Source organism: Dendrobates tinctorius, unplaced genomic scaffold (assembly GCF_039654945.1).
Source record: "Dendrobates tinctorius isolate UK_male_01 unplaced genomic scaffold, ASM3965494v1 ptg000023l, whole genome shotgun sequence".
In the NCBI taxonomy this organism is placed as follows: Eukaryota; Metazoa; Chordata; class Amphibia; order Anura; family Dendrobatidae; genus Dendrobates; species Dendrobates tinctorius.
Window position 1 is genome coordinate 15,050,411 of NW_027361691.1, and position 25,329 is coordinate 15,075,739.

A 25,329-nucleotide genomic window follows, 5' to 3' on the forward strand; every position below is an offset into this window, starting at 1 on the left:
TGGCAGAAATCCAGAAAAACAAGGAAAAACAACCAAAACACAAATGCAAAAAGCAGAGCAGAAAACTTAGCTTTTGAGGAGCAGGAATCAGACTGGTCTCCTAGAATCCCTCAGAGAGATCACCAGCAAGGCAGAAGGGCGTCGGCTGCCTTATATCCAGTCAGCAATTCCCGTCACCCAGTCATCATCATCCAGCTCAGGTGCTTGGTAATCAGCCTCACTACCTTCCTTCACCAGAAGAGGGAGTTCATCAGACCTCTATGGTGAAGGGGAAAATGAACTCACAACAGGGGGAACTGACCGCAGCGCGGGTGAGTGAAGTGACACGTCGGAGACCCTGCCACGATTTATTCCGGCCAATTTTGCATTCAAAAAGTCAAACAGCGCTCCCTCCATTCCAAGCCCCGATGTGTGCCCAAACAGTGGTTTACCCCCACATATGGGGTATCAGGGTACTCAGGAAAAATTGCACAACAACTTTGGGGGTCCAATTTCTCCTGTTACCCTTGGGAAAAAAAATTAGGGGCTAAAAAAATGATTTTTGTGGAAAAAAAATGATTTTTTGTTTTCATGGCTCTGCGTTATAAACTTCTGTGAAGCACTTGGGGGGTTCAAAGTGCTCACCACACATCTAGATAAGTTCCTTGGGTGGTCTAGTTTCCAAAATGGGGTCACTTGTGGGAGGTTTCTACTGTTTAGGCACATCAGGGGCTCTGCAAATGTACATGATGCCCGCAGACTATTCCATCAAAGTCGACATTTCAAAACGTCACTACTTCCCTTCCGAGCCCTGACATGTGCCCGAACAGTGGTTCCCCCCCACATATGGGGTATCAGCGTACTCAGAACAAACTGTACAACAAATTTTGGGGTCCAATTTCTCCTGTTACCCTTGTGAAAATAAAAAATTGCGGACTAAAAAATCATTTTTTGAGGGAAAAAAATGATTTTTTATTTTCACAGCTCTGCGTTATAAACTTCTGTGAAGCACTTGGGGGTTCAAAGTGCTCACCACACATCTAGATAAGTTCCTTGGGTTGTCTAGTTTCCAAAATGGGGTCACTTGTGGGGGTTTCCACTGTTTAGGCACATCAGAGGCTCTGCAAACGTAACATGACGCCCGCAGACCATGCCATCAAGTCGGCATTTCAAAACGTCACTACTTCCCTTCCGAGCCCTGACGTGTGCCTGAACAGTGGTTCCCCCCCCCCACATATGGGGAATCAGCGTACTCAGGACAAACTGGACAACAACTTTTGGGGTCCAATTACTCCTGTTACCTTTGTGAAAATAAAAAATAGCGGGCTAGAAAATCATTTTTTGAGGAAAATTTTTATTTTTATTTTCACGGCTCTGCGTTATATACTTCTGTGAAGCACCTAGGGGTTCAAAAGTGCTCACCATGCATCTAGATAAGTTCCTTAGGGGGTCTAGTTTCCAAAATGGTGTCATTTGTGGGGGAGCTCCAATGTTTAGGCACACAGGGTCTCTCCAAACACGACATGGTGTCCGCGAACGATTGGAGCTAATTTTCCATTCAAAAGGTCAAATGGCGCTATTTCCCTTCTGAGCCCTGCCGTGCGCCCAAACAGCGGTTCCCCCCCACATATGGGGTACCATCGTACTCAGGACAAACTGAACAACAACTCAAGGGGTCCAATTTATCCTGTTACCCTTGTAAAAATAAAAAATAGCGGGTCAAAAAAATCATTTTTGAGGACAAATTTTTTTTTTTTTATTTTCATGGCTCTGCGTCTATAAACTTCTGTGAAGCACTTGGGGGTTCAAAGTGCTCACTACATATCTAGATAAGCTCCTTGGTTGGTCTAGTTTCCAAAATGGGGTCATTTGTGGGGGGTTTCTACTGTTTAGGCACATCAGGGGCTCTGTAAATGCAACATGATGCCCGCAGAACATTCCATCAAAGTCTGCATTCCAAAATCGCGCTCCTTCCCTTCTGAGCTCTTCCATGCTCCCAAACAGTGGTTCCCCCCACATATGGGGTATCAGTGTACTCAGGACAAATTGCACAACAACTTTTGTGGTCCAATTTGTCCTGTTAGTCTTGTGAAAATAAAAAATAGAGGGCTAAAAATAATTTTTGAGGAAAAAAATAATTTTTTATTTTCACTGCGCTGCGTTATAAACTTCTGTGAAGCACTTGGGGGTTCAAAGTGCCCACCACACATCTAGATAAGTTCCTTGGGGGGTCTAGTTTCCAAAATGGGGTCACTTGTGGGGGAGCTCCAATGTTTAGGCGCACAGGGGCTCTCCAAACGCGACATGGTGTCCTCTAACGATTGAAGCTAATTTTCCATTCAAAAAGTCAAATGGCGCTCCTTCCCTTCTGGGCCCTGCCGTGCGCCCAAACAGTGGTTTATGACCACATATGAGGTATCGGTGTACTCAGGAGAAATTGCCCCACAAATTTTAGGATCTGTTTTATCCTGTTGTGTGGCGCCCCTGAGGGTTCAGTCGCCACAGAGGTACTGCACCTCCTCCTGAGGTGTGGTGCCCCACTATCCTTGTAAGGTGGAGACACCTGACCACGCTCCAACACCTGCATCCCACACAACACAGTAGTGTAGCAAAGCACCCTTTGGTGGCTCCCTGCTTGGAACATGAAGCGTGCTAGGAGGCGGGTGGAGTTTAGTTTGCACTAAAAGAGCGGGAAGAGGATAGGATTTAGTTAGTTAGTCACAGGAGTCTGACGAGGTCAGTCTGTGAAAGGAGATCCTCTGAGTGGGATGTATGAAGGAAGTGCTGCAGCCGACCTCAGTGATCTGGGTCCGCTGGCACAAGAAAGGAACATTGATAGAAAGCCTGACTCTCCATAAGAAAGAAAGGATTGATACGGAACGTGAGGAGAATAAGAGAACCAAGCACCAGGGTTAGAGGAGAACCCTTCCCAAGTTCTAAGCGCAAGGCCGGGGTCCGGTCCCCGAGGTTGTATGGATACTAATGGTCCTGCATCAGACACCGGAGGAATAGAAGTAGTGACCACTTTATTCCCACACCAGACTTGGGGGCACAACAGCAACGTGTGTGAGTCGGGACTAGGTAGAAGGAGTCCCCGAAGCAGGCTACAGCTGTCTGCCGTACAAGTAGAGTTCATAGGAACATTTGACAGGAGGAACTCCAGTGTAACTCAGTACTGTGAGTACTTCATTCAAAGGCGCTAAGAGGGAGACGTTCAGAAAAGGCACATTTGTTGGCTGAGTGTTGGAAAGGAGTACTTCATCTTGCTTGGAAGTTGGCTGAGCTCCAGACCCGGAGGACACGGCACGGATGCGGGCACCTGTACCACAACAGACTGTGAGTAAAGCTTTGGAACTACATGCCCTGGTGTCCTCCACTTATTCCTGCGCCAGCCTGCCCGACACCGCTACATTCCTCCTGCGCCCGAAACTACCCCTTCAAATTGTCACTTCACCTACACTGCCCTGGGACTACAGCCCTGCCTGTGGAGGGCTATAACCTCATTGCCTCACTACACCATCTGTCCCAGAGGATCTGTCTGCAGCGTCGGCTTAACATTTGCCGAACACCACAGGTGGTGTCACGAATCACTTATAAACTTTCACCACCATAAGCACACTGAAACAACCCCTTTTGCAATGGAGCCCCAGGGCCACGGACCGGGTCACTGCTGCCATGACAACTCCAGGTGAGAAGATCAACTGGCCCGGTACCGAGTACCCCACGGCCCTGGCGAGTGAGGGCGCTCCAGTTGCCCATGTGAAAATGAAAAAACTGAGGCTAAAAGAAAATTTTTGTGAAAAAAAGTCCTTTTTATTACGGATCAATTTGTGAAGCACCCGAGGGTTCAAAGTGCTCACTATGCATCTAGATAAGTTCCTTGGGGGGTCTAGTTTCCAAAATGGGGTCACTTGTGGGGGGGTTTCACAGTTTAGGCACACAGGGGCTCTCCAAACGCGACATGGCAACCGCTAAATATTCCAGCATATTTTCCATTCAAAATGTCAAATGGTGCTCTTTCCCTTCTGAGCCCTGCCGTGCACCCAAACAGTGGTGTATAGCCACATATGAGGTATCGGTGTCCTCAGGAGAAATAGCCCAACAAATTTTAGGATCCATTTTATCCTGTTACCCACGTGAAAATGAAAAAATTGATGCTAAAAGAAAATTTTTGTTGGAAAAATTAAAATGTCCATTTTTTCCTTCCACGTTGCTTTAGTTCCTGTGAAGCACCTGAAGGGTTAATAATCTTCTTGAATGTGGTTATGAGCACCTTGAGGGGTGCAGTTTTTAGAATGGTATCACTTTTGGGTATTTTCTGCCATATAGACCCCTCAAAGTGACTTCAAATGTGAGGTGGTCCCTAAAAAAAATGGTTTTGTAAATTTTGTTGTAAAAATAAGAAATCGCTGGTCAACTTTTAACCCTTATAACTTCCTAGCAAAAAAAAATTTTGCTTCCAAAATTGTGCTGATGTAAAGTAAACATGTGGGAAATGTTATTTAGTAACTATTTTGTGTCACATACCTCTCTGGTTTAACGGAATAAAAATTCAAAATGTGAAAATTGCAAAATTTTGAAAATTTTCGCCAAATTTCCGTTTTTTTCACAAATAAACGCAAAAATTATCGACCTAAATTTACAACTAACATGAAGCCCAATATGTCACGAAAAAACAGTCTCAGAATCGCTAGGATGCGTTGAAGCGTTCCAGAGTTATTAGCTCATAAAGGGACACTGGTCAGAATTGCAAAAATTGGCCAGGTCATTTGGGTCAAAATAGGCTGGTGTCATGAAGGGGTTAAAGCTTAAAAGGGTAAGAGCAAGGATTAGGTATAGGGCTAGAGAAAAGGTTAGGGTTGGGGTTAGATGTAGGGCTAGGGTAAGAAAATTATTACTTTAACATTAAAAATACAATAAAAAGTGCAGAACCAGGGGTAGAGGAAGAGATAGGGCTGGGGATAGGGTAAAAAAAATACAGCAAATTTAAAAACCAAAAATACAATAAAAAGTGCAAAAAATATCATAGCTTTAAAAATGTCCCTCTGATTTCTGTAACAAGATCAAATTATAATTAGATGATTGTTTTCTTAGAATACGTCACATGTGCTTGGGGACTGGTAGAAGCGTCCCAAGGAACATGGGCGAGGGGGTGAAAAATACTTTCCTTGCTCCGGAGCGAAACGCCGCCGGCTGTGGGCAACAAAGACGCTCTATCCTTTAGATAGTTGTATAGATGTTACCCCAGGCGCATCTTCTAAGTAGTATTACGATAGTGTTTCATGGCTTTTGATGAAGTGTGACTCCGTGAGCACGGGACAAGGAGTGCGGTGTAATATAAAGTAATGGGTCCCACTATGGCCATCTGATATCTTGGAAGGAGACCCGAGAATAAGTGATTCCTTTATCCTGCAGCGCTCCGACTGCAGTCATATAATGCACGTTAAACGTCCCCGTCATTGAGAGTCTGTGGAGCAGATCCTGCCGGTGGATGTGATGAAGTGCGGACAGCCGTGGCGCACATCTCCATGTTATTGGCCAGGTATAGCGTGTGACAGCTGACACCATTAATGCTGTAAGCTTAGGTTACCGGACCAGAGCGTCGGCCATAATCCCTTCCCGCAGACCTGGGATGTTAGCCCAACACGTTCGGAGTTCTGTCTTACTTCTGCGGTTACTTTCTGCTCTCTACGATGTATCTGGGATGGAGACTATCTGGATTACGGAGGCATCTGGAAGGTTCGAATTCCCATTAGAGAGTAGAGCAAGTGGAGGTCATGAGCTTGTCGGGGTTCCCTGCGGCTGCTCCCTGTACGTGTCCGGTCTAACACATCAGTTCTGCCGTGGAGTGACTTATTATAGCGGTTCTTCCAGCACCATTCGGAGAAATGTGCTAAAAGTCATTATATTGCTAATGAGGAACTACAAGTCCCAGAATGCCATGCAGGAGGCTAAATCTACGTAGCTGGAAATGAGGAAAATGTCGCCTGGGAAATAAAAGTGAAGCCATTAGATAATCACCACGTATCGAGGGTTATCCCATCACAGCCTAATTTTTCACATTTGTGGCAAATTTTTCACGTCCCCATAATTTTACGCCTATAATTCCACGGCGGAAGAAAGCTGCAGATCCGTCTAATGAACAGCAGATAGACATATTCTTCTTTTTCTATCATTTGTTTTTTATTTTTTTTTATTTTTGGGTTACTTAATTCTATTCTCTGTGTTTCATTATTAGGGTGGTCATCGTGACCGAACCGCAATCTTGGGGTGACCAATAAAATGGAATTCTGGCATTTTTAATTTTTTCTTGCTCCTCCGTTTACCGATAGGATAAATTATTTTCATACCTTGATAGATCGGGCGATTCTGAACGTGGCGATACCAGATATGTGTCATGCCAACCTGCAGTCATGTGACTCGGGCGCCGATGGGTGGGATTAGTGACGCACTTCCATCACGACCACATTAAATGCCGCTGTTAGAGATTTACAGTGGCATTTAATGGGTTAACAGTGGTGGGTGGATCGCGATTCCACCTGTGGCTGTTTGGGGCACATGTTAGCTGTTCAAATCAGCTGACATGTGCCGGAAAATATGTGGGCTCAGCGCTGGAGCCCACATCAAAGGCGGAGACCCGACATGCACAGTACATGTATGGCGCATGTCAGGAAGGGGTTAAAGCACACAGCAAAGCACAGACCAGGGATGGTTCATTGACTTCAGTTGTAGAGTGTTCTGGGCATGCTCTGTGACCTGTGCAGAGGTTATTGTGCATGGAGGGGAAGAGGTGAGCTGTGGCATCATCTATTGTGAATGGTGGATCCTGTGTTATCTACTTTATATAGAGATGTTATCAGTCATTGTATAGGAGGAGGAGGTGAGCTGTGACATCACCTACTATGAATGGTGGATCTTGTGTTATCTACTGTATATAGAGGTGTTAGCAGTCACTGTACAGGAGGAGGAGGTGAGCTGTGACATTATTGTGAATGGTGGATCTTGTGTTATCTATTGTATATAGAGGTGTTATCAGTTATTGTACAGGAGGAGGTGAGCTGTGACATCACCAATTGTGAATGATAGACCCTGTGTTTTCTAATGCATATAAAGTTGTTATCAGTCACTGTACAGGAGGAGGAGGTGAGCTGTGATATCATTTATTGTGAATGATATATCCTGCGTTATCTACTTTATAAAGGGGTTTTCATCAGTCAGTGTACAGGAGGAGGTGAGCAGTATATAGAGATGTCATCAGTCGAACAGGAGGAGGAGGTGAGCTGTGACGACATATGTTTTGAATTGTGGATTCTGTGTAATCTACTGTATATAGAGGTGTAATCAGTCATTGTACAGGAGGAGGAGGAGGTGAGCTGTGACATCACCTATTGTGAATCCTGTGTTATCTACTGTATATAGAGGTGTTATCAGTCATTGTACAGGAGGAGAAGGTGAGCTGTGTTATCTATTCTGAATGGTGGATCCTGTGTTACCTACTGTATGTGGAGGTCTTAGCTTTCATTGTATTGCTATCTGTGTTGATAAAGAGATCGCTGACAAGTGATTTTATATATATATATATATATATATATATATATATATATATATATATTGACATAGGAAACTAAAATTATTTGTATTTTTTAAATATATATAACATAACATTTTAATGTAGACAATAGATCATTTCCTGCTGACAGATTCCCTCTTGTACCTACAGGCTATAGGTGGATCAGATATCTGTAGTTATCCAGCATTGATTTTCCTTCCTTTGGCATAATACAGGTGTGGGTAAATGTGTAGCAATAAGTGAGATGCAATGCAAGCTGAAAATGATATTTGACTTCTAGCACACTAACCGTAGGATTCCTCTGTGCGCTTCTCTTGTAGGAGTTATCTACACCGCGGATGTTTTAGATAAGGAATCCACCAACTCGTACTGGCTCACCATTTACGCCACTGACCGAGGAGTTGTACCTCTCTTCTATACCATTGAAGTTTACATTGAAGTGGAAGATGTCAACGATAACGCTCCTCTGACCTCACAGCCCATATACTACCCTACTGTTATGGAGAATTCCCCAAAAGACGTGTCTGTGCTTCAGGTCCAGGCTGTAGACCCCGATTCTAACACCAGTGACAAGTTGTCCTACAAGATCACAAGCGGAAACCCACAGAACTTCTTCGCCATCAATGCCAAAACAGGTAAGCTTTCAAAAAGTTTTAAAAAGTTACATTTATATATCATGGTGGGTAGTTATCGGTGGTCTATGGGTGTTCCAGCTTTTGAATTGCTGAATATTTATTTATAGTTTTTTTATACTATGTATTTCTGTAATGTAGCTCTGTTTGTGGTAGCCTGACAGCTTTTAATAGGGCTTCCATGGACAGGCTTTACACAAGCCACTCCATTTAGTAGGTCCAAGGAGAATGTAAGCCCTCACACTATAACCCCTACACAGAAATATGGACTTACAAGGGCCCCCCTAGGTTATGTTCATGGAGTGGCTGCTTGCCGGTGGAGCAAGCTGGCTGAGAGAAGGGCAGAATAGTCAGGGTGTTAACAAAGTCGGGGGCAAAGTCTGGCACAAAATTGAGAAACAGTGAATCAAAATACAAGCCAATTTCAGTGTGGAGACACGGGGGGTCGGCGGGCGCCCAGATCCGCTAGCCGGAACCACATAGACCAAGGATCGTCCTGCCGAACGCCCGCTCTCCCTTTAACGTGGGCATTACGCTACTCAGACAACAAAGGGTGAGGGTAAAGCAGTGTGACAATGCTTTACTGAACCACAAAACAGGCAGATAACATGTAAAACAGTGCCAACAAAATACCCCAAGATGGTGCACAATACAGAGTCTCACCCTTTCGCTGACTCACCGGGATAATGGCAGATGTTGCTTCAGAGCTTCCTGGGTTGCTATCTCACCCGTGCTGCACACGCAGAGAAGGTAACAACAAGGGTAGGAAGATGACTATTCGTTGAGTCCATACAAGAAACAAGGCCAGTTAATCTGAGAATCACCACCTGGCTTCTCTGAACATCTCCATGGAGTAAGGCGACCGGCGGGTCCTAATCCTGGCTTTCTCCAAACGTATCCATGGTTCAGCGATAGTCAATGGAGCAGATCTGAATTCTTCCAACCGGAGCCGAGACCCCTAGATTTGTTTCCTGTAGAATGATAGATCTGTGTCCCTCGTGATGGTACCATGATGAATTGGCTGCTGTCCTGTCTCTGGTCCTTTGGATGTATATGTCTTGACAGAATCTCTGGCTGTCTCTCTCACTCTCTGTCTCTGAGTATTTTTATGCAGTCGCATGTAACCTATTTTTAGATCTAACGTGTCCTTAAGTCCAACATTCCAGATAAGGGGAACAGTGGTGATGAGATCAAATAGCATTACTTGATTATTTAATCTAATTGCATAGTTTTGCCCTGTCTGCTTTCGGAGTCAAAGAACTGACTCTGTAGGTACTGTCACACTTAGCGATGTACCAGCGATCTCGACCAGCGATATGACGCGGTCAGGATCACTGGTGCATCGCTAAGTGGTCGCTAGTGAGCTGCCACACAGGCAGATCTCACCAGCGACATCGCTGGGGACGAGGGTCGCTACTTACCTGTCACACTAGGCGATCCTGCGTCCTCCCACCCGGCTCCGCGCTCGTCGCTCGTCTCTCCACAGGAAGCGCCGCAGGAAGCTGACGACGAGAAGCGGTCCAGGACGTTCTCGCGCGATCAGCGATAAGCAGCGGGGGAGCGGTCGGAGGTAAGTATCAGACACAGCGATATCGCTAGCAATATCGCTATAACGTCACAAGTTATAGCGATATTGCTAGCGATATCGCTTAGTGTGACAGGCCCTTATAGCACAAAGCATAATTAGCATATCAGCAAACATCACTAGTCATCAAAGATAAGAGCACACCATGTTATATGAAATAGCTCACAAGTCACTCTTACAGCCTTACACTAGCAAAAGTATAGAAAGCAGCATATTCTTCTTGGTTTGCTAAAAATAGTCATCTGGGTAATAAGGATATAATCCGGCTTCTTCACATTCAGGAGCTAAACACCAGAAAAACAACAGACCAGGGTAGTTAAAAATTGTAACTGGTGGCTAGAAGTAGCTGCTGGGAGTTTAAATTGGGAGTGGTTCCTCCCAAGTATCACAGCAGAGAGCTGCTTACAACAGATAATCAGTACCCTACAAGTAAGGGAAGAGACAGATGGCCATATAACTCAGACGAGGGTCACAACCCAATGCTCGAACTGGCCAGTGGCTCTCCCCACCCGAGTGTGACAGCTGTATAGAAATACATGCTGTCACGTTCGAATCAGGAGAGCCGATGGCCAGTCCGAGCATTGCGTTGTAGGCCTCATCCAAGTTAAGTTGCCATCTGACTCTTCCCTTAAACATAAATTCCTTGTCTGGGCTACAAGACCCACCCAGACTAATGTACAATAGGACCACACCTGCTTTCTCCAACGTTGTCGGGATTGCATGCATGGCACCACCTAGCGGCAGAGACCATAGGAGATGGTTCAGATGCAAACGTAACACTTCTTAACTAAAATTGTGTTTAGACCCAAAAAGTTGGGCCAGTGTCTAGGCTGAGTCAATACTTTATGCTGTCGATGAAGATAACATTTACCCTACAGATTTCATATCACACCATCATTCTGGATGTTGGTTGGGTACACGTCCATAGAGGTTACATCTAGCCATAGATGTTTGGCCACAGCGTTGACTTTGATGATCCCATTGAGTGTAATCTTTGCTACTTTCATTCTGAAGTTATTAGATTAGACCTCACGCTTGGAGTAATTTAAAATTTAGATCAGTTTTTGTTAAATGTAACATTTAAAAAGAACACAGAAACTAGGCATTTGCCCAAGATGTCCATCTAGAAATTTGAATCTTCCGAGCCAAGGAATGAAATTGGTTTCCAGACAGCGATCACTTACAATAACACAGTATTGTTTTTCTAGCTGTAAAAGTGCTAACAGAGGTTGTTTTTTACTTTAAAAGGGATATTTCGTAAAGTGATACCGTATATCGTAAGGGTTTGCGATCACTTTTTGATCGGTGGAGTTCCAGTTCACCTGCGATGGCTCTACATAGAATGACTAAGAAGGGCTGTATCAACGCTATGGCTCCCTCTTTCTCAGGCTTAACTATGGTTCCAGAGCTTTGGCCCTAACAGATTATACTGTAAAGTGATGGCTTATCCCGGTTATGATGGTGTGAAAGGCTATGTGAATATCGTTTTGTGTATATTTCTATTTCACTTATTTTCATAGTGTTTTTCTTGTATGTCTGTAGCCTGACTGTATCTGTCTCTTGATGACCCCCTGTAGTTCTTTAATCCCGAAGGCCCCTTTGTTCTCCTCTGGGAGGCCTGGAAACCGCCCCAACCTGTTTGACTACCCCTGGACACAAGGAAGGGGGTGGGGAGAACAGGAGCTGGTCAAGTCAGTTCCTGTGTGGAGTGGATCATGTAAAAACTGCACTTTAGAGAGAAGGACCCATTTTATCCTCTGGTGCTAGAGTTTTGGAATCTCGTCTCCCTGGACATTTTATCCTGTTACTGGACTACATTCTTGTTCTGGACTATTGTATCCTCAGTGTGGTGGATTGTTTATGGACCTTCTAATTTTGCCTGTAATAAAGGTCTTGGGATTGTTCACCCTTCCCTCGCTCTGTTGATTGTGTGGTGTCGGAGAAGGAGCCTGTGACAACTGGTGTCAGAACTGGGATAAACAGAGCGTAACCCAATGGAGAACCACCCACAGAGTGAGTACAGAAATTGTATCCAGTTTACAGGAGAGAGCCAGAGACCTGGGCCTGAACTACCAGGGACTTACTAAAGAGGCCTTAATCGATCTACTGGTGGGTGCTAGCCCGGCCACCTCCTCCCAGATGTCTGAAGGACGAGCACTGGAGACAGGGATCCCCCTCCAGAAAAGCCAGTGGTTGGTGTTGTACGAAGAAGAGATGGCGGTTCTGGGCCCCGGCGTCTCTCAGGAGTACAAGGAGGAGGCTACCCGCCGGGCACAGCGGAGACAAGAAGCAATGGAGTTTGAAAGAGGGAGTAACGCAATGTGGAGTGTAACCCCAACGATCCGGGAGCCTGTACGGACCACCCGGACAGAGTTTAAGCCATTTGATGAGGCTTCCGGAGATGTGGAGGGGTTCTTCAAAGACTTTGAGCAGCTGTGTGCTGTGATGGAGGTGCCCCACTCTAGCTGGATGCGTTTGTTAGTGGGGCTCCTGAACGGAAGCATGGCGGAAGCTTACCGAACCATTGACACACCTCGGAATCGGGATTATAACATTGTAAAGCGGACTATCCTGGATTACCATGCTATCACCCCAGACTTATATAGGGCCAAGTTCCGAGACCTCCCATGTACCACGGGGGGATCGTTTAGGATGTATGCACATAAGATGTCCCAGGCATGTCGGAGATGGCTGGAAGCAGAAAACGCCTTTACTGTGGAAGAGGTTATACAGGCGTTCCTTATAGAACTATTTCTTGCCAAGTGCCCTGCAGTTGTACGGGAATGGGTCCGGGAGTGCACGCCATGTACCGTGGATAGAGCTGCAGCCCTGGCCGATGAAGCCCTTACTATCCGGCCGCAATGGAGGAGGCTTCTGGACAATGAACCACAGCCTGCTCCCGCGCCCGTCCCCTTCCAATTATATCTGCCCTTCCACCTAGTCACAAGCCGATGACAATCACGCCTCATAATCCTAGGCCCCAACAGTTCCGACCACGACCTGGGGGTATCACAGAGAGGAGGTGTTATGGGTGTGGGCAACCTGGACATTTGCATTCTGGCTGTCCCTCCAGGATTCGGAGGGAGCCCCACACGCAGCCCCACCTCGTCCAGTGCATCTTGTGCACTCCACCCCCCTGAGGAAGAGCTACCACCACCCCCACCAGAGTGAACCACCGACCACGGCACCATAGATACTCCTCCTGGAGTGTATGGACTCCGGCCTCTGTCCTTTATCTACTCAGAGCAATGGCAACGCCACCTGCAGGATGTCTTAATTGGTGGATACAAAGTGTCAGGATTTAGAGACACGGGGGAATTCTTGACTATCGCTGACCCCCGTGTGGTTCGACCCGAGGCAATTTACAAAGGTCCGGGAATTCCCATTGTCCTGGCGGGGGGGTGCCCGCAAATATATACAGTGAGCTTCTGTGCGTTTGGATTATGGTTGTGGAGAAAAACTGTGTTGGATTGGAGTTATGGGAGGACTTCCTGCAGATATCCTCTTTGGTAACGACATTGGGTAGTTACAGTGCCAATTTGTGGGAGCAATCACCCAACTACAGGCCCTTCAAGCACTACATCATCTGGACCTCACCGGGGAGCAACCACCACGAACCGCATCAGAGTCGGTAAGCAATATGTTCACTGCTACCACATTGGGAGAGTCTTGGGACAGAGAGGAGTTTAGGACAGAAATAGAGGGTGACACTACCTTAGCAGCCCTTGGCGAAAGGCAGAAACTGGGCACATGGGACATAATGGGGATGCTTCACTTGAGAAAACGGACTGTATTATCGTGTAACAAAGGGCAGTGACCAGGGCAACCCTGACGCAACGACCAGGCAACTCATTGTCCCTCAGAAGTACAGGGCACAGCTACCCCAACTGGCCCATGACATCCCCTTGGCTGGGCATCAAGGGAGAAAAAGGACTGAAAAGAGACTCACCCAAAGTTTTTACTGGCCTGGCGTCTCGCAGTCGGTAGCCCATTATTGCCGCACCTGCGATGTGTGCCAGCGAATGCGGCATCCAGGAGCTCGACATAAGGTACCCGTGCAATCCCTGCCCATAATTGAGGAACCATTTCAACGTGTAGCTGTCAACATCATAGGTCCTCTGGCCCACCCCAGCCGGTCGAGAAAAAAATATATCCTGACCGTGGTGGACTATGCCACTAGGTATCCTGAAGCTGTGGCCCTGTCCAGTATTACAGCAGTAAAGGTAGCCGAGGCCCTTGTTACCATCTTTACCCTGGTAGGGTTTCCTAGTGAACTATTATCGGATCAAGGCACTCAGTTCATGTCAGATCTGGTCCAGTCCCTATGGCATACCTGTGGTGTTCGAGCCATTCGCACCACCCCATACCACCCGCAGACCAACGGACTATGTGAACGCTTTAATGGAACCCTAAAAAATATGCTGAGAGCTTTTGTTGATGTTGAAAAAGACTGGGAAAAGTACCTGCCACATCTCCTCTTTGCCTATCGGGAGGTTGCCAAAGAGTCCACAGGGTTCTCTCCCTTCGAACTACTGTTTAGCCGAAAGGTCCGTGGGCCTCTCACTCTTCTGAAAGAACATTTGGAGGGAGACATCTCAGATACCGGAATGCCCATCGTTCCCTATGTTCTAGAGCTCAGAGACCGTTTCGTCCAGCTAGCTACCTTCGCTAAAGAACATCAGCAAATGGCCCAGTCCAGACAAAAAACCTGGTATGACCGTAATGCCAGGACCCGGGAATTTATGGAAGGACAGCAAGTGCTCATGATTACTGCTTCCCCTGCCAACAAGCTTCAAGCAGTGTGGGAAGGCTTGTCAAGAAAATTAATGACACTAACTATGTTATTGCCCTGGACTCTAGTGGTCGACGACAGAAAACCGTCCACATTAACATGCTGAAAGACTACCACGACCGATCTCTGCCTGTTCTAGCTGTCTGCCACCCCCCTAGTGATACCGCCACCGACGAGTATATCCCCGATCTCCTCCAGGTTGCCCAAGCGGGAGGATCACTGGAACAAGTGCCCCTGGGCTCCCATTTATCGGATATACAAAAGGACGATATTGTCGCCGTACTGAGTCCGAGGGCTGCTGCTTTCTCCTAAAAACCGGGGAAGACTACTTCCACCATGTGGAAACCCCTGGACAACGCCCCATCCAGCAGGTTGCCTACCGGGTTCCAGAGGCTGTTCAAGGCATGATAAAGAACGAACTGGAGGAGATGAAACAACTGGGAGTTATTCAGCCATCTCACAGTTCTTGGGCCTCTCCTGTCATCCTGGTCCCCAAGAAGGATGGTACAACCCGATTCTGCGTTGATTACAGACGATTAAATGATGCCACCAAGAGTCATGCTTATCCCATGCCCAGGATTGATGATCTATTGGATCATCTGGCCAGTGCCCAATTTGTGACCACGTTAGACTTGAGCAAGGGGTACTGGCAGATACCCCTGACGGAGGACGCTCGGGAGTGCTCGGCCTTCATTACTCCATTTGGACTTTTTGAGTTCGTGGGAATGCCCTTTGGGATGAAAACTGCCCCCGCTACTTTCCAGAGACTGGTAGATCGACTGTTACAACAATGTCAGGACTTTGCCTGTGCTTACTTAGACGACATTGCCATTTTTAGCACAACCTGGGAGGAACATCTTAAACACTTGGGCATAGTGCTAGACTGTATCCTTACTGCAGGACTGACCATTCGCCCTGATAAGTGTTAAATAGGGATGGCTGAGGGGCAGTACCTCGGGCATAGAGTAGGGGGTGGGACCCTAAGGCCTGAGCCTGCCAAGGTGGAAGCCATTAGCAACTGGTGTAGACCCCTGACTAAAAAGCAGGTACTTGCATTTTTAGGAACTGCTAGTTACTATCGCAAATTTGTTTCTAACTTCAGCACCTTGGCCAAGCCCCTAACTGACCTGACCCGCAAGAACATGCCTAGGAATGTGACGTGGACGACTGTATGCGAGGATGCCTTTTCAGCGTTAAAGACCGCCCTCGTCACTGCTCCTGTCTTGGCTGCCCCAGATTATAAGCGCAGGTTCCTCGTGCAGACAGATGCATCCACCTTTGGGATTGGGGCAGTACTTAGCCAAGTGAACGCCGCCAGAGAAGAACATCCTGTTGCTTTTGCCAGTCGAAAGTACTGGATCGGGAAGTTGCCTATGCCACTATTGAAAAGGAGTGCCTTGCCATCGTATGGGCGCTAAAAAAATTGCAGCCATACTTGTATGGCAGAGACTTTACAATTGTTACAGACCACAACCCCCTCACATGGCTGAACTGCGTATCAGGGGACAATGGAAGATTGCTGCAGTGGAGCTTGTCCTTACAACCCTACAGCTTCTCCATCCAATACAAGCGGGGAAGCCAACACCAGAACGCCAATGGTCTGTCTCGACAAGAAGAACCATAGACTCCCCAGGCCGACCTACCCCTGCCACTGTACAAGGAACTATAAATGGTTGAGCAATGTGGACTAAAGTGAGCAGGCCAGAGGTCTGTGTAGACCTCATAGCGTGCTCACTTATTATGGGGGGAGAGGTTGTGATGGTGTGATAGGCTATGTGGATATCATTTTGTGTATATTTCTATTTCACTTATTTTCATAGTGTTTTTCTTGTATGTCTATAGCCTGACTGTATCTGTCTCTTGATGACCCCCTGTAGTTCTTTAATCCCCAAGGCTCCTTTGTTCTCCTCTGGGAGGCCTGGAAACCGCCCCAACCTGTTTGACTACCCCTGGACACAAGGAAGGGGGTGGGGAGAACAGGAGCTGGTCAAGTCAGTTCCTGTGTGGAGTGGATCGTGTAAAGACTGCACTTCAGAGAGAAGGACCCATTTTATCCTCTGGTGCTAGAGTTTTGGAATCTCATTTCCCTGGACATTTTATCCTGTTACTGGACTACATTCTTGTTCTGGACTATTGTATCCTCAGTGTGGTGGATTGTTTATGGACCTTCTAATTTTGCCTGTAATAAAGGTCTTGGGATTGTCCACCCTTCCCTCGCTCCGTTGATTGTGTGGTATCGGAGAAGGACCCTGTGACACCAACATTATGATGGATCTACCCCTTTAAACAGTTCTACTGTAAACAACCTGATCGGAGCATATTTTTTTACTAGGATTTTTATCAATCATTTGTAATCAATAGAGAAGGCCAAATCTGTAGACAAGACAAGTAAAAAGTGTTTAAAGAGTAGTTAATTTTTTTTTTAATTATTATTGATCAGCCTTTGTAAAAGTCTCAGTCTTGGAATTGTACTCTGTTGCCATATTTTGCTTTCTTCTTTCTTTAACACGTTGCTGAAAGTGATTTTTTGTCTGCCCAGTTCATGCTGTCTTAGCAGCCCAGTTCATGCTGTCTTAGCAGCTGACTTGAACTATAGGTTTAGCAAAACTGGTATTCCTTTGTGAGCTTCTCTGCTCCCCTCCTCCATGATCAGAATGGTGGCGGGGAATGGGAAATGAGAGCAAAGAACGTCACTCTCGGAGTACGGATCTGTGTTCTACCTGCAGGTCAAATCAGCTGCAAAGATGGCACGAGCTATGCAGGTAAGCCAGCACTGTCAACATGGTGCTTAAGCCAAAAGGAAGCAACATAAGTTAATTCATAACTTTATATAGGCTGAACAATAATTACAATTAAAATAAAGTTTACCATAGTTACCCTTCAGTTTATTCACAGTGCTCCCTCAGGGGGCAAGTAAGTGGCAAGTATGCGATTTGTATACATGTAGTCACATGCCGAATAGACTTGAGTGGTCTCACTGAATACCAGTGAATTGAGCGAGGTCAGACAAGTCAAGTTAGATTGTGACCCTTTAACGTGTGCACATACCCATACACCTGATTTGTACACATGCAGTCACATGCCGACTAGATGTGCGTGGCATCGCTCAATACAAGTGAATTGAGCAAGGTCAGAAAAGTCAAGTCAGATTGTAACCCTTTAACGTGTGCACATATGAATGATTTCGACACATGAAGTCACTTGCCGACTTGACGTGCGTGGCCTCGCTGAATACAAGTTCATTGAGCAAGGTCAGACAAGTCAAGTCAGATTGTGACCCTTTAACATGTGCACATATGAATGATTTTTAGACATCATGAAGTCACATGCCGACTAGACGAGCGTGGCCTCGCTGAATGTAAGTGAACTGAGTGAGGTCAAGGTCAAACCAGTCAAGTTTTATTGTGACAATTTATCGTGCACACATACCCATACACCTGATTTGTACACATACCGACTAGACGTGCAGTGCCTCGTTCAATACAAGTGAATAGAGCGAGGTCAGACAAGTCAAGTCAGATTGTCACCCTTTAACGTGTGCACATACTCTTACACCTAACTTTAGGGAGACATCGGTGGTATCCATAATGTGACCGATCCAGCTCTATGATTCATAATGGAAGTCACAACATGGATATTCTATGATCCTGGAATATAGGAAATAGATCTGAGATATCTTAGAGGGAAAGCGAATATTAATCCCCTAGGAAGTGCAATGTTTGCCATAAATCCGTCCACCGCGATTACCACATTAGCAGTGGGAGGAAATAGGTCACATCTTTAAGGCAGCAATTCCTGCACACTCTCATTTTACGTTCCCCTCTAAGTGATGGCCGCACGGTGGGGAGTCCGTATGTTCTTTTCTTGTGGCGTCAGAAACCTTGAAAATAACAAGGCAAACGGGTCTTGCTCACAGCAGTGTCTAGTTAGGTATATGTCCTGTGCATCTCTACCAGCAGACCCCGCTGCGTCCCCCCGTAATCTGTATCCCCCGTGAACTAAATTAAATCTTTCAATTTTCTATAAAAAAATAGGACGAGGACGCAGCGAAGCTCACTAAAAAAAAAAAAATGAAGCGCCGCTCGCAGCAGTCACAACGCGCCACCCCTCTACATTAAGACCTGCACCTGCTGCTGTTCACATGACGGCCTTTGGGGCAAGTTTTCAAATGAAATTGCTCATTATCAGTATACTAGATGGTGGCACGATTCTAACACATCGGGTATTCTACAGTAGAATATGTACGTAGTTTATTTATGAAGTTTTAATAATAATGCAATAATGCACCCCCCAATCCTGATATGCATGGTCCTCTCACCCCCCAATCCTGATATGCATGGTCCTCTCACCCCCCAATCCTGATATGCATGGTCCCCTCACCCCCCAGTCCTGGAATGCATTGTCCTCTCACCCTCCAATCCTGGTATGCATGGTCCTCTCACCCTCCAATCCTGGTATGCATGGTCCCCTCACCCCCCTTTCCTGGTATGCATGGTCCCGTCACCCCCCTTTCGTGGTATGCATGGTCCCCTCATGCCCAATCCTGATATGCATGGTCCCCTCATCCCCAATCCTGATATGCATGGTCCTCTCACCCCCCAATCCTGATATGCATGGTACCCCTCACCCCCCAATCCTGGTAAGCATGGTCCCCTCACCCTCCAATCCTGGAATGCATGGTCCGCTCACCCCCCAATCCTGGTATGCATGGTCTTCCTCACCCCCCTTTCCTGGTATGCATGGTCCGGTCACCCCCCTTTCCTGGTATGCATGGTCCCCTCACCTCCCTTTCCTGGTAAGCATGGTCACCCTCACTCCCTTATCCTGGTATGCATGGTCACCCTCACCCCCCCTTACTGGTATGCATGGTCACCCTCACCCCCTCTATCCTGGTATGCATGGTCACCCTCACCCCCCCTTACTGGTATGCATGGTCACCCTCACCCCCCTTTCCTTGTATGCATGGTCCCCCTCTCCCCCCATTGCTGGTATGCATGGTCCCCCTCCCCCCATTGCTGGTATGCATGGTCCCCCTCCCCCCCATTGCTGGCATGCATGGTCCCCCTCCCCCCCATTGCTGGTATGCATGGTCACCCTCACCCCCCTTTTCTGGTATGCATGGTCCCCCTCACTCCCCCCCATTGCTGGTATGCATGGTCACCCTCACCCCTATTGCTGGTATGCATGGTCCCCCTCACCCCCCATTACTGGTATGCATGGTCCCCCTCACCCCCCTTTGCTGGTATGTATGGTCACCCTCACCCCCCTTTCGTGGTATGCATGGTCCCCCTCCCTCCCTCCCATTGCTGGTATGCATGGTCACCCTCACCCCATTGCTGGTATGCATGGTCCCCCTCACCCCCTTTGCTGGTATGTATGGTCCCCCTCACCCCCCTTTCCTGGTATGCATGGTCCCCCTCTCCCCCATTGCTCGTATGCATGGTCCCCCTCCCCCCCATTGCTGGTATGTATGGTCCCCCTCCCCCCCATTGCTGGTATGCATGGCTCCCCTCACCCCCTCATTGGTGGTATGCATGGTCACCCTCACCCCCCTTTCCTGGTATGTATGGTCACCCTCACCCCCCTTTCCTGGCATGCATGGTCCCCCTCCCTCCCCCCCATTGCTGGTATGCATGGTCCCCCTCACCCCCTTTGCTGGTATGTACGGTCCCCCTCACCCCCCTTTCCTGGTATGCATGGTCCCCCTCTCCCCCGTTGCTGGTATGCATAGTCCCCCTCCCCCCCATTGCTGGTATACATGGTCCCCCTCCCCCCATTGCTGGTATGCATGGTCCCCCTCACCCCCCCATCCCATTGCTGGTATGCATGGTCCCTCTCACCCCCCCCCCCATTGCTGGTATGCATGGTCCCCCTCACCCCCCCCATTGCTGGTATGCATGGTCCTCCTCACCCCCTTTGCTGGTATGTATGGTCCCCCTCACCCCCCTTTCCTGGTATGCATGGTCCCCCTCACCCCCCTTTCCTGGTATGCATGGTCCCCCTCACCCCCCTTTCTTGGTATGCATGGTCCCCCTCACCCCCCTTTCTTGGTATGCATGGTCCCCCTCACCCCCCTTTCCTGGTATGCATGGTCCCCCTCACCCCCCTTTCCTGGTATTTCTGTTTAAAAAATAAATAGTTATATTCTCACCTTCCGACGGCGTCCGATCTCCTTTCCACGCGCCTGGCTTCGCGATCCCAGTAATGCATTGCGCGAAACACCGCTGATGACGTTGCACTCTCGCGAGAGTGACGTCATCTCCGGTCTAAGGCACAAGGCATTACTGGGACCGCGAGGCCGGGCGCGTGGAAAGGAGATCGGACGCCGTCGGAAGGTGAGTATAACATTTTTTTCATTTTAATTCTCTTTTTAACAGATCAAGGCCTGCCGCCCCATTGAGCGCTGCGCCTGAGCTGATTGGTCGCAGCCGCCAATCAGCTACCCGCGATTTCGGTTACAGACAGACATGATAAGGCGTTTATATATATAGATTCTGTTCTTGTGAAAGAGTTTTTGGAGCAGAAACTTAGTGGAAAGTTTCCAAATTACAAAAACGCCTCCAAAATTTTGCGTTTCTTTTCCAAAAACTTGGTAAGAAGACACACCCTTAAAGGTGTTAAATATATGAATATAGTTTTCCACTTTTGTAAAAGTCCAGCAGTTAAATTTTTTTTTATATATATTTTACTTTATTCACCCTCCCCGGGTCCAACGCTGAGTCTCTACTGCTGTTCTACATGTCTTTTAGTGTCTTCACTTGGACATCTCTTTAACCAATCAGGTCGAGCCACTGAACTCACTGATTGTCTGCAGTGCTGTCGACAACAACAGACACTAGGATCAGCGGCGGAGACTCAGCGCTGGACCTGGGAATGGAGAGTAAAGCACAGTTAAGAAAAAAACCTCCTTTAAACAAATGGATAACCCTTTCCATATGCCTCCGTATCATACTGGCCCAATTTTTGAGTTTGTCTTCTGGAACATTTGACATTTGGGCCAATTAATTCTGCCGAAAATGTTTGACTTTCTCTTTTTGAGCTCACGGCCCCTCGAAAGCCCTCAAGAAACTGTCTAGATGATTTACGGGAGTCTTGGGGCTCTTTCTGAGAGTTTTCCCCTTTTTTCAGGGGTCTCCTAGACATTCTCAAGGTATCAGGACCTTTAAAAGTAATAAAATGGGGTCTCTGGTCAGTCCGAGAACACTTATCACGTCACTGACTCTGATGATCCATGTAGGTCATGGATGCTGCAGGAAAGACGAAAAATTGTCCTGTTGATCCTAGATCTGAATGTTAGAGGTTAAACAAGGTTATCGTTTTTGTTAGTCTGCATCATTTTCTGCTTGATCCTGTTACTTGTAGAAACCCTAGCAAGAAAATAGAAGTACATTTCCTACTGGTAAAGTCTACATTTGACTGGTGACTAACTGAGAAATGGCTTAACTGTGAGAGCTGGGCTTAATGATCCATTGGTTTCCAAAGTGCAGGTTGGGGGGAGGCTCCTGCTGCAGTTAATTGCCTTACAACCACACGGGGAGTAGTGAGAAGGAGGACAAGTCATGAAGGACCTGGGACACAAAGATCAGGTTTGAAGCTGAGCTGTTGTAATGCGGAGGGGTCTTTTTTTTTTCCTGGACTCACAGTGACTTGTATTCAGAAAGCTAGAAAAGAGTAAAGAATTCTGTGAGCTTTCAGCTCTGAAGCTTAGAGAATTGGAAATAAACAACAAGCAGTAACGTAGAATTAAAAATTACTCAACGTAATATTCCAATTAGATCTCCTCCGGAAGGAAGAAATCGATCTCTATATTTCCACATATAGATCTCTACCTTGTAATTCGGTGTCTGACCTATTAAAGGACACGACGAGGGAGATCGGGATTGATTCTGCGATAGATGACAAGTGCCCCCGACATTCGACATTGGCTTTAAAGCCGTCCATTTTCGGATCTGATTTTTCGGGAAAAAAGTCTCTGCTAATTTGGGGATGTATCGGACTGGAAAGGCTAGGTCCATTGATGTTCTTGGATGGGATTGGTGGCATATCCAGGCAAAAATGGGAAAGAATGTAAGACATCCTTAATTTTCCCGAACTGCAATGTCAATGACAACGGCAGCATGCAATAGGGGCTCCGATGTAGGTGCGAACATAGACCTTTTGGGGTTTTGTGTCCTTTTTCCGATATGTGGAACTGGTTGGCCGGATGAGATGCCACTTTTGGGACATAATTTAATCCCAGAAGGCATTTCCTGGAAAAAAAATCTCCCCAACTACCGAGACCCCTCAAGGTCAAGGTTGTATGCAAATTTTCATTGTGCCATTTTTCAGGAGCAATTTCCCACCTTGCGAGCATAGACAGAGGCCGCGGCATCTGAGGCTCATTATATTTCTTTTCTGGAGTGTAGCGTTCATCCAGCGGAGTCCAAAAGGATTAATAATGTATGGAATTGTGTGCCGGGCACAGAGCCGTAAAGCCTGGGTCCAGATGACAGCGGAAGGGTGAACTGGAGGGCATCCTACATGGTCGAGTTTTATGCTGAATACTTGTAACTAATTGCCTTAGCGTTGATGAACCATTAATTCTGCCACGTGCCATGTGGGCCACCAGAGACTCGTAGAAACGCCATGTTTTTTAGTTTATTACATAAACACATGGAACAGAAGACCCAGATAATGAGCTTCCTTTTTTTTTTTCCAAGCCGTGAATACGGTTTCCCACGTACAACCCAAGAGATGTTTTTTTGCAATTTTTCTCCAAAGCTTTAAAAAATATTGATGGCAGATAAAAGAGGAAGGAAATAAATGGTATAATAAAGTCATAAAAAGTGATGGAAAGAGCGTGCACATAGATGTACTGGGCAGGAGATATAAAGTTACTGCCGTACCGCGACATTTCTCTTTCTAATGTCTTTTTTAGGCATTTCTGCCTCAGTGCCCCCATGACCACACGTGCGGCTCATCCACGCCTTCCCGAGAGAGCTAATTGGCAAAGCCGCAGCGCTGATGAACACGCAGTCAGCTAAATTTGGATTTCTCGCCAACGTCCTGAAACGACATTTATTTTAGATGTTTGCCCCTCAAGGCATAAATTTATGTTTTAATAATTCAGTATTTATTCATTTCATTCACTTTTATGTTTATTTGAATTTTTTCTCCGTTTTACTGTACTCCAGAGCTGTATTTACAATTCTGCTGACTTTAGCACTAAAGTCTCCCAGTCTTCCTTGTCGACTCAAAGGGTTTTAAATCAAATTACAAAGTGTTTTTCTTACACCAAACACGGTATAGTCATCTAATTTTCCCTCCGTATTATTAGAGTTCAGCTCAACTGCTAGGGGGGCATCCAACAAAAATACGGTCAACTGTTTCTAAAAACAGCAGAATAGTGAAGGCAGCTTTGGAGTAATATATAAATTGTAATTCAGGATCAGTACAGGATTGGTAATTTATGTACACAGTGACTGCACCAGCAGAATAGTGAGTGCAGCTCTGGAGTATAATACAGGATGTAACTCGGGATCAGTAATGTAATGTATGTACACAGTGACTGCACCAGCAGAATAGTGAGTGCAGCTCTGGGGTATAATACAGGATGTAACTCAGGATCAGTAATGTAATGTATGTACACAGTGACTGCACCAGCAGAATAGTGAGTGCAGCTCTGGGGTATAATGCAGGATGTAACTCAGGATCAGTAATGTAATGTATGTACACAGTGACTGCACCAGCAGAATAGTGAGTGCAGCTCTGGAGTATAATACAGGATGTAACTCAGGATCAGTAATGTAATGTATGTACAGAGTGACTGCACCAGCAGAATAGTGAGTGCAGCTCTGGAGAATAATACAGGATGTAACTCAGGATTAGTAATGTAATGTATGTACACAGTGACTGCACCAGCAGAATAGTGAGTGCAGCTCTGGAGAATAATACAGGATGTAACTCAGGATCAGTAATGTAATGTATGTACACAGTGACTGCACCAGCAGAATAGTGAGTGCAGCTCTGGAGTATAATACAAGATGTAACTCAGGATCAGTAATGTAATGTATGTACACAGTGACTGCACCAGCAGAATAGTGAGTGCAGCTCTGGGGTATAATACAGGATGTAAATCAGGATCAGTAATGTATGTACACAGTGACTGCACCAGCAGAATAGTGAGTGCAGCTCTGGGGTATAATACAGGTTGTAACTCAGGATCTGTGGTGTATTGTATGTACACAGTGACTGCACCAGCAGAATAGTGAGTGCAGCTCTGGACACACCCCAGAAGAGGAGGAGCGTCGCAGCTGAGCCTCTGCAGGCTGGGGTTTTGCTAAGCTCCTGGGAAGGGAGGTTTTTTTTTCCTGCAAGGACTTTCCATCTGCCCCCTTCCCAGGAAAGAGGACTCTCCCTGGGACTGAGCGCCGGGGCTGTGCCCCTGGCTCCCACCCTCCGGCAAGCCAGCTGGGGGTGGGGGGCCTCATCCACCACCAGGAGGCCCAAGGCACAGTCAGCCAGTCCCAGGGATGGGGAAAAAGCGGACCCCAGGGGGCCGCAAGGCTCCAGGGTCCGGGACCCCTGAAGTGAAGGCTGTGGCGGGCCCTTCCCCCGGAGGTGCAGCAGCCGGCAGAGGTGAGGCGGGGCCCCCCCTTAACATCTGGGGCTCCAAGGTTGCGGGAGAGCCAGCTACCACCTATGCCTCCCGCATTCATGCCCACCTCTCCGAGTACGAGGAGGCCGGCAAGCAGCTCAGGAGACTCCGGGGGGAGTTGGAGGGAGCCCGGGT

The 25,329-nt window shown here is 47.0% G+C and overlaps 1 protein-coding gene across 7 annotated transcripts in view; it reads left to right on the forward strand.

Moving 5' to 3' along the window:
• Positions 1-25,329, forward strand: part of FAT3 (FAT atypical cadherin 3) — a 745,842-nt gene that overhangs the window by 344,579 nt on the left and 375,934 nt on the right. For all 7 annotated transcript variants that reach the window (XM_073569283.1, XM_073569286.1, XM_073569280.1 and 4 more), the window contains one exon: positions 7,870-8,184. In XM_073569283.1, the coding sequence (XP_073425384.1) occupies positions 7,870-8,184 (315 nt within the window). The remainder of the gene's footprint in view (positions 1-7,869; positions 8,185-25,329) is intronic.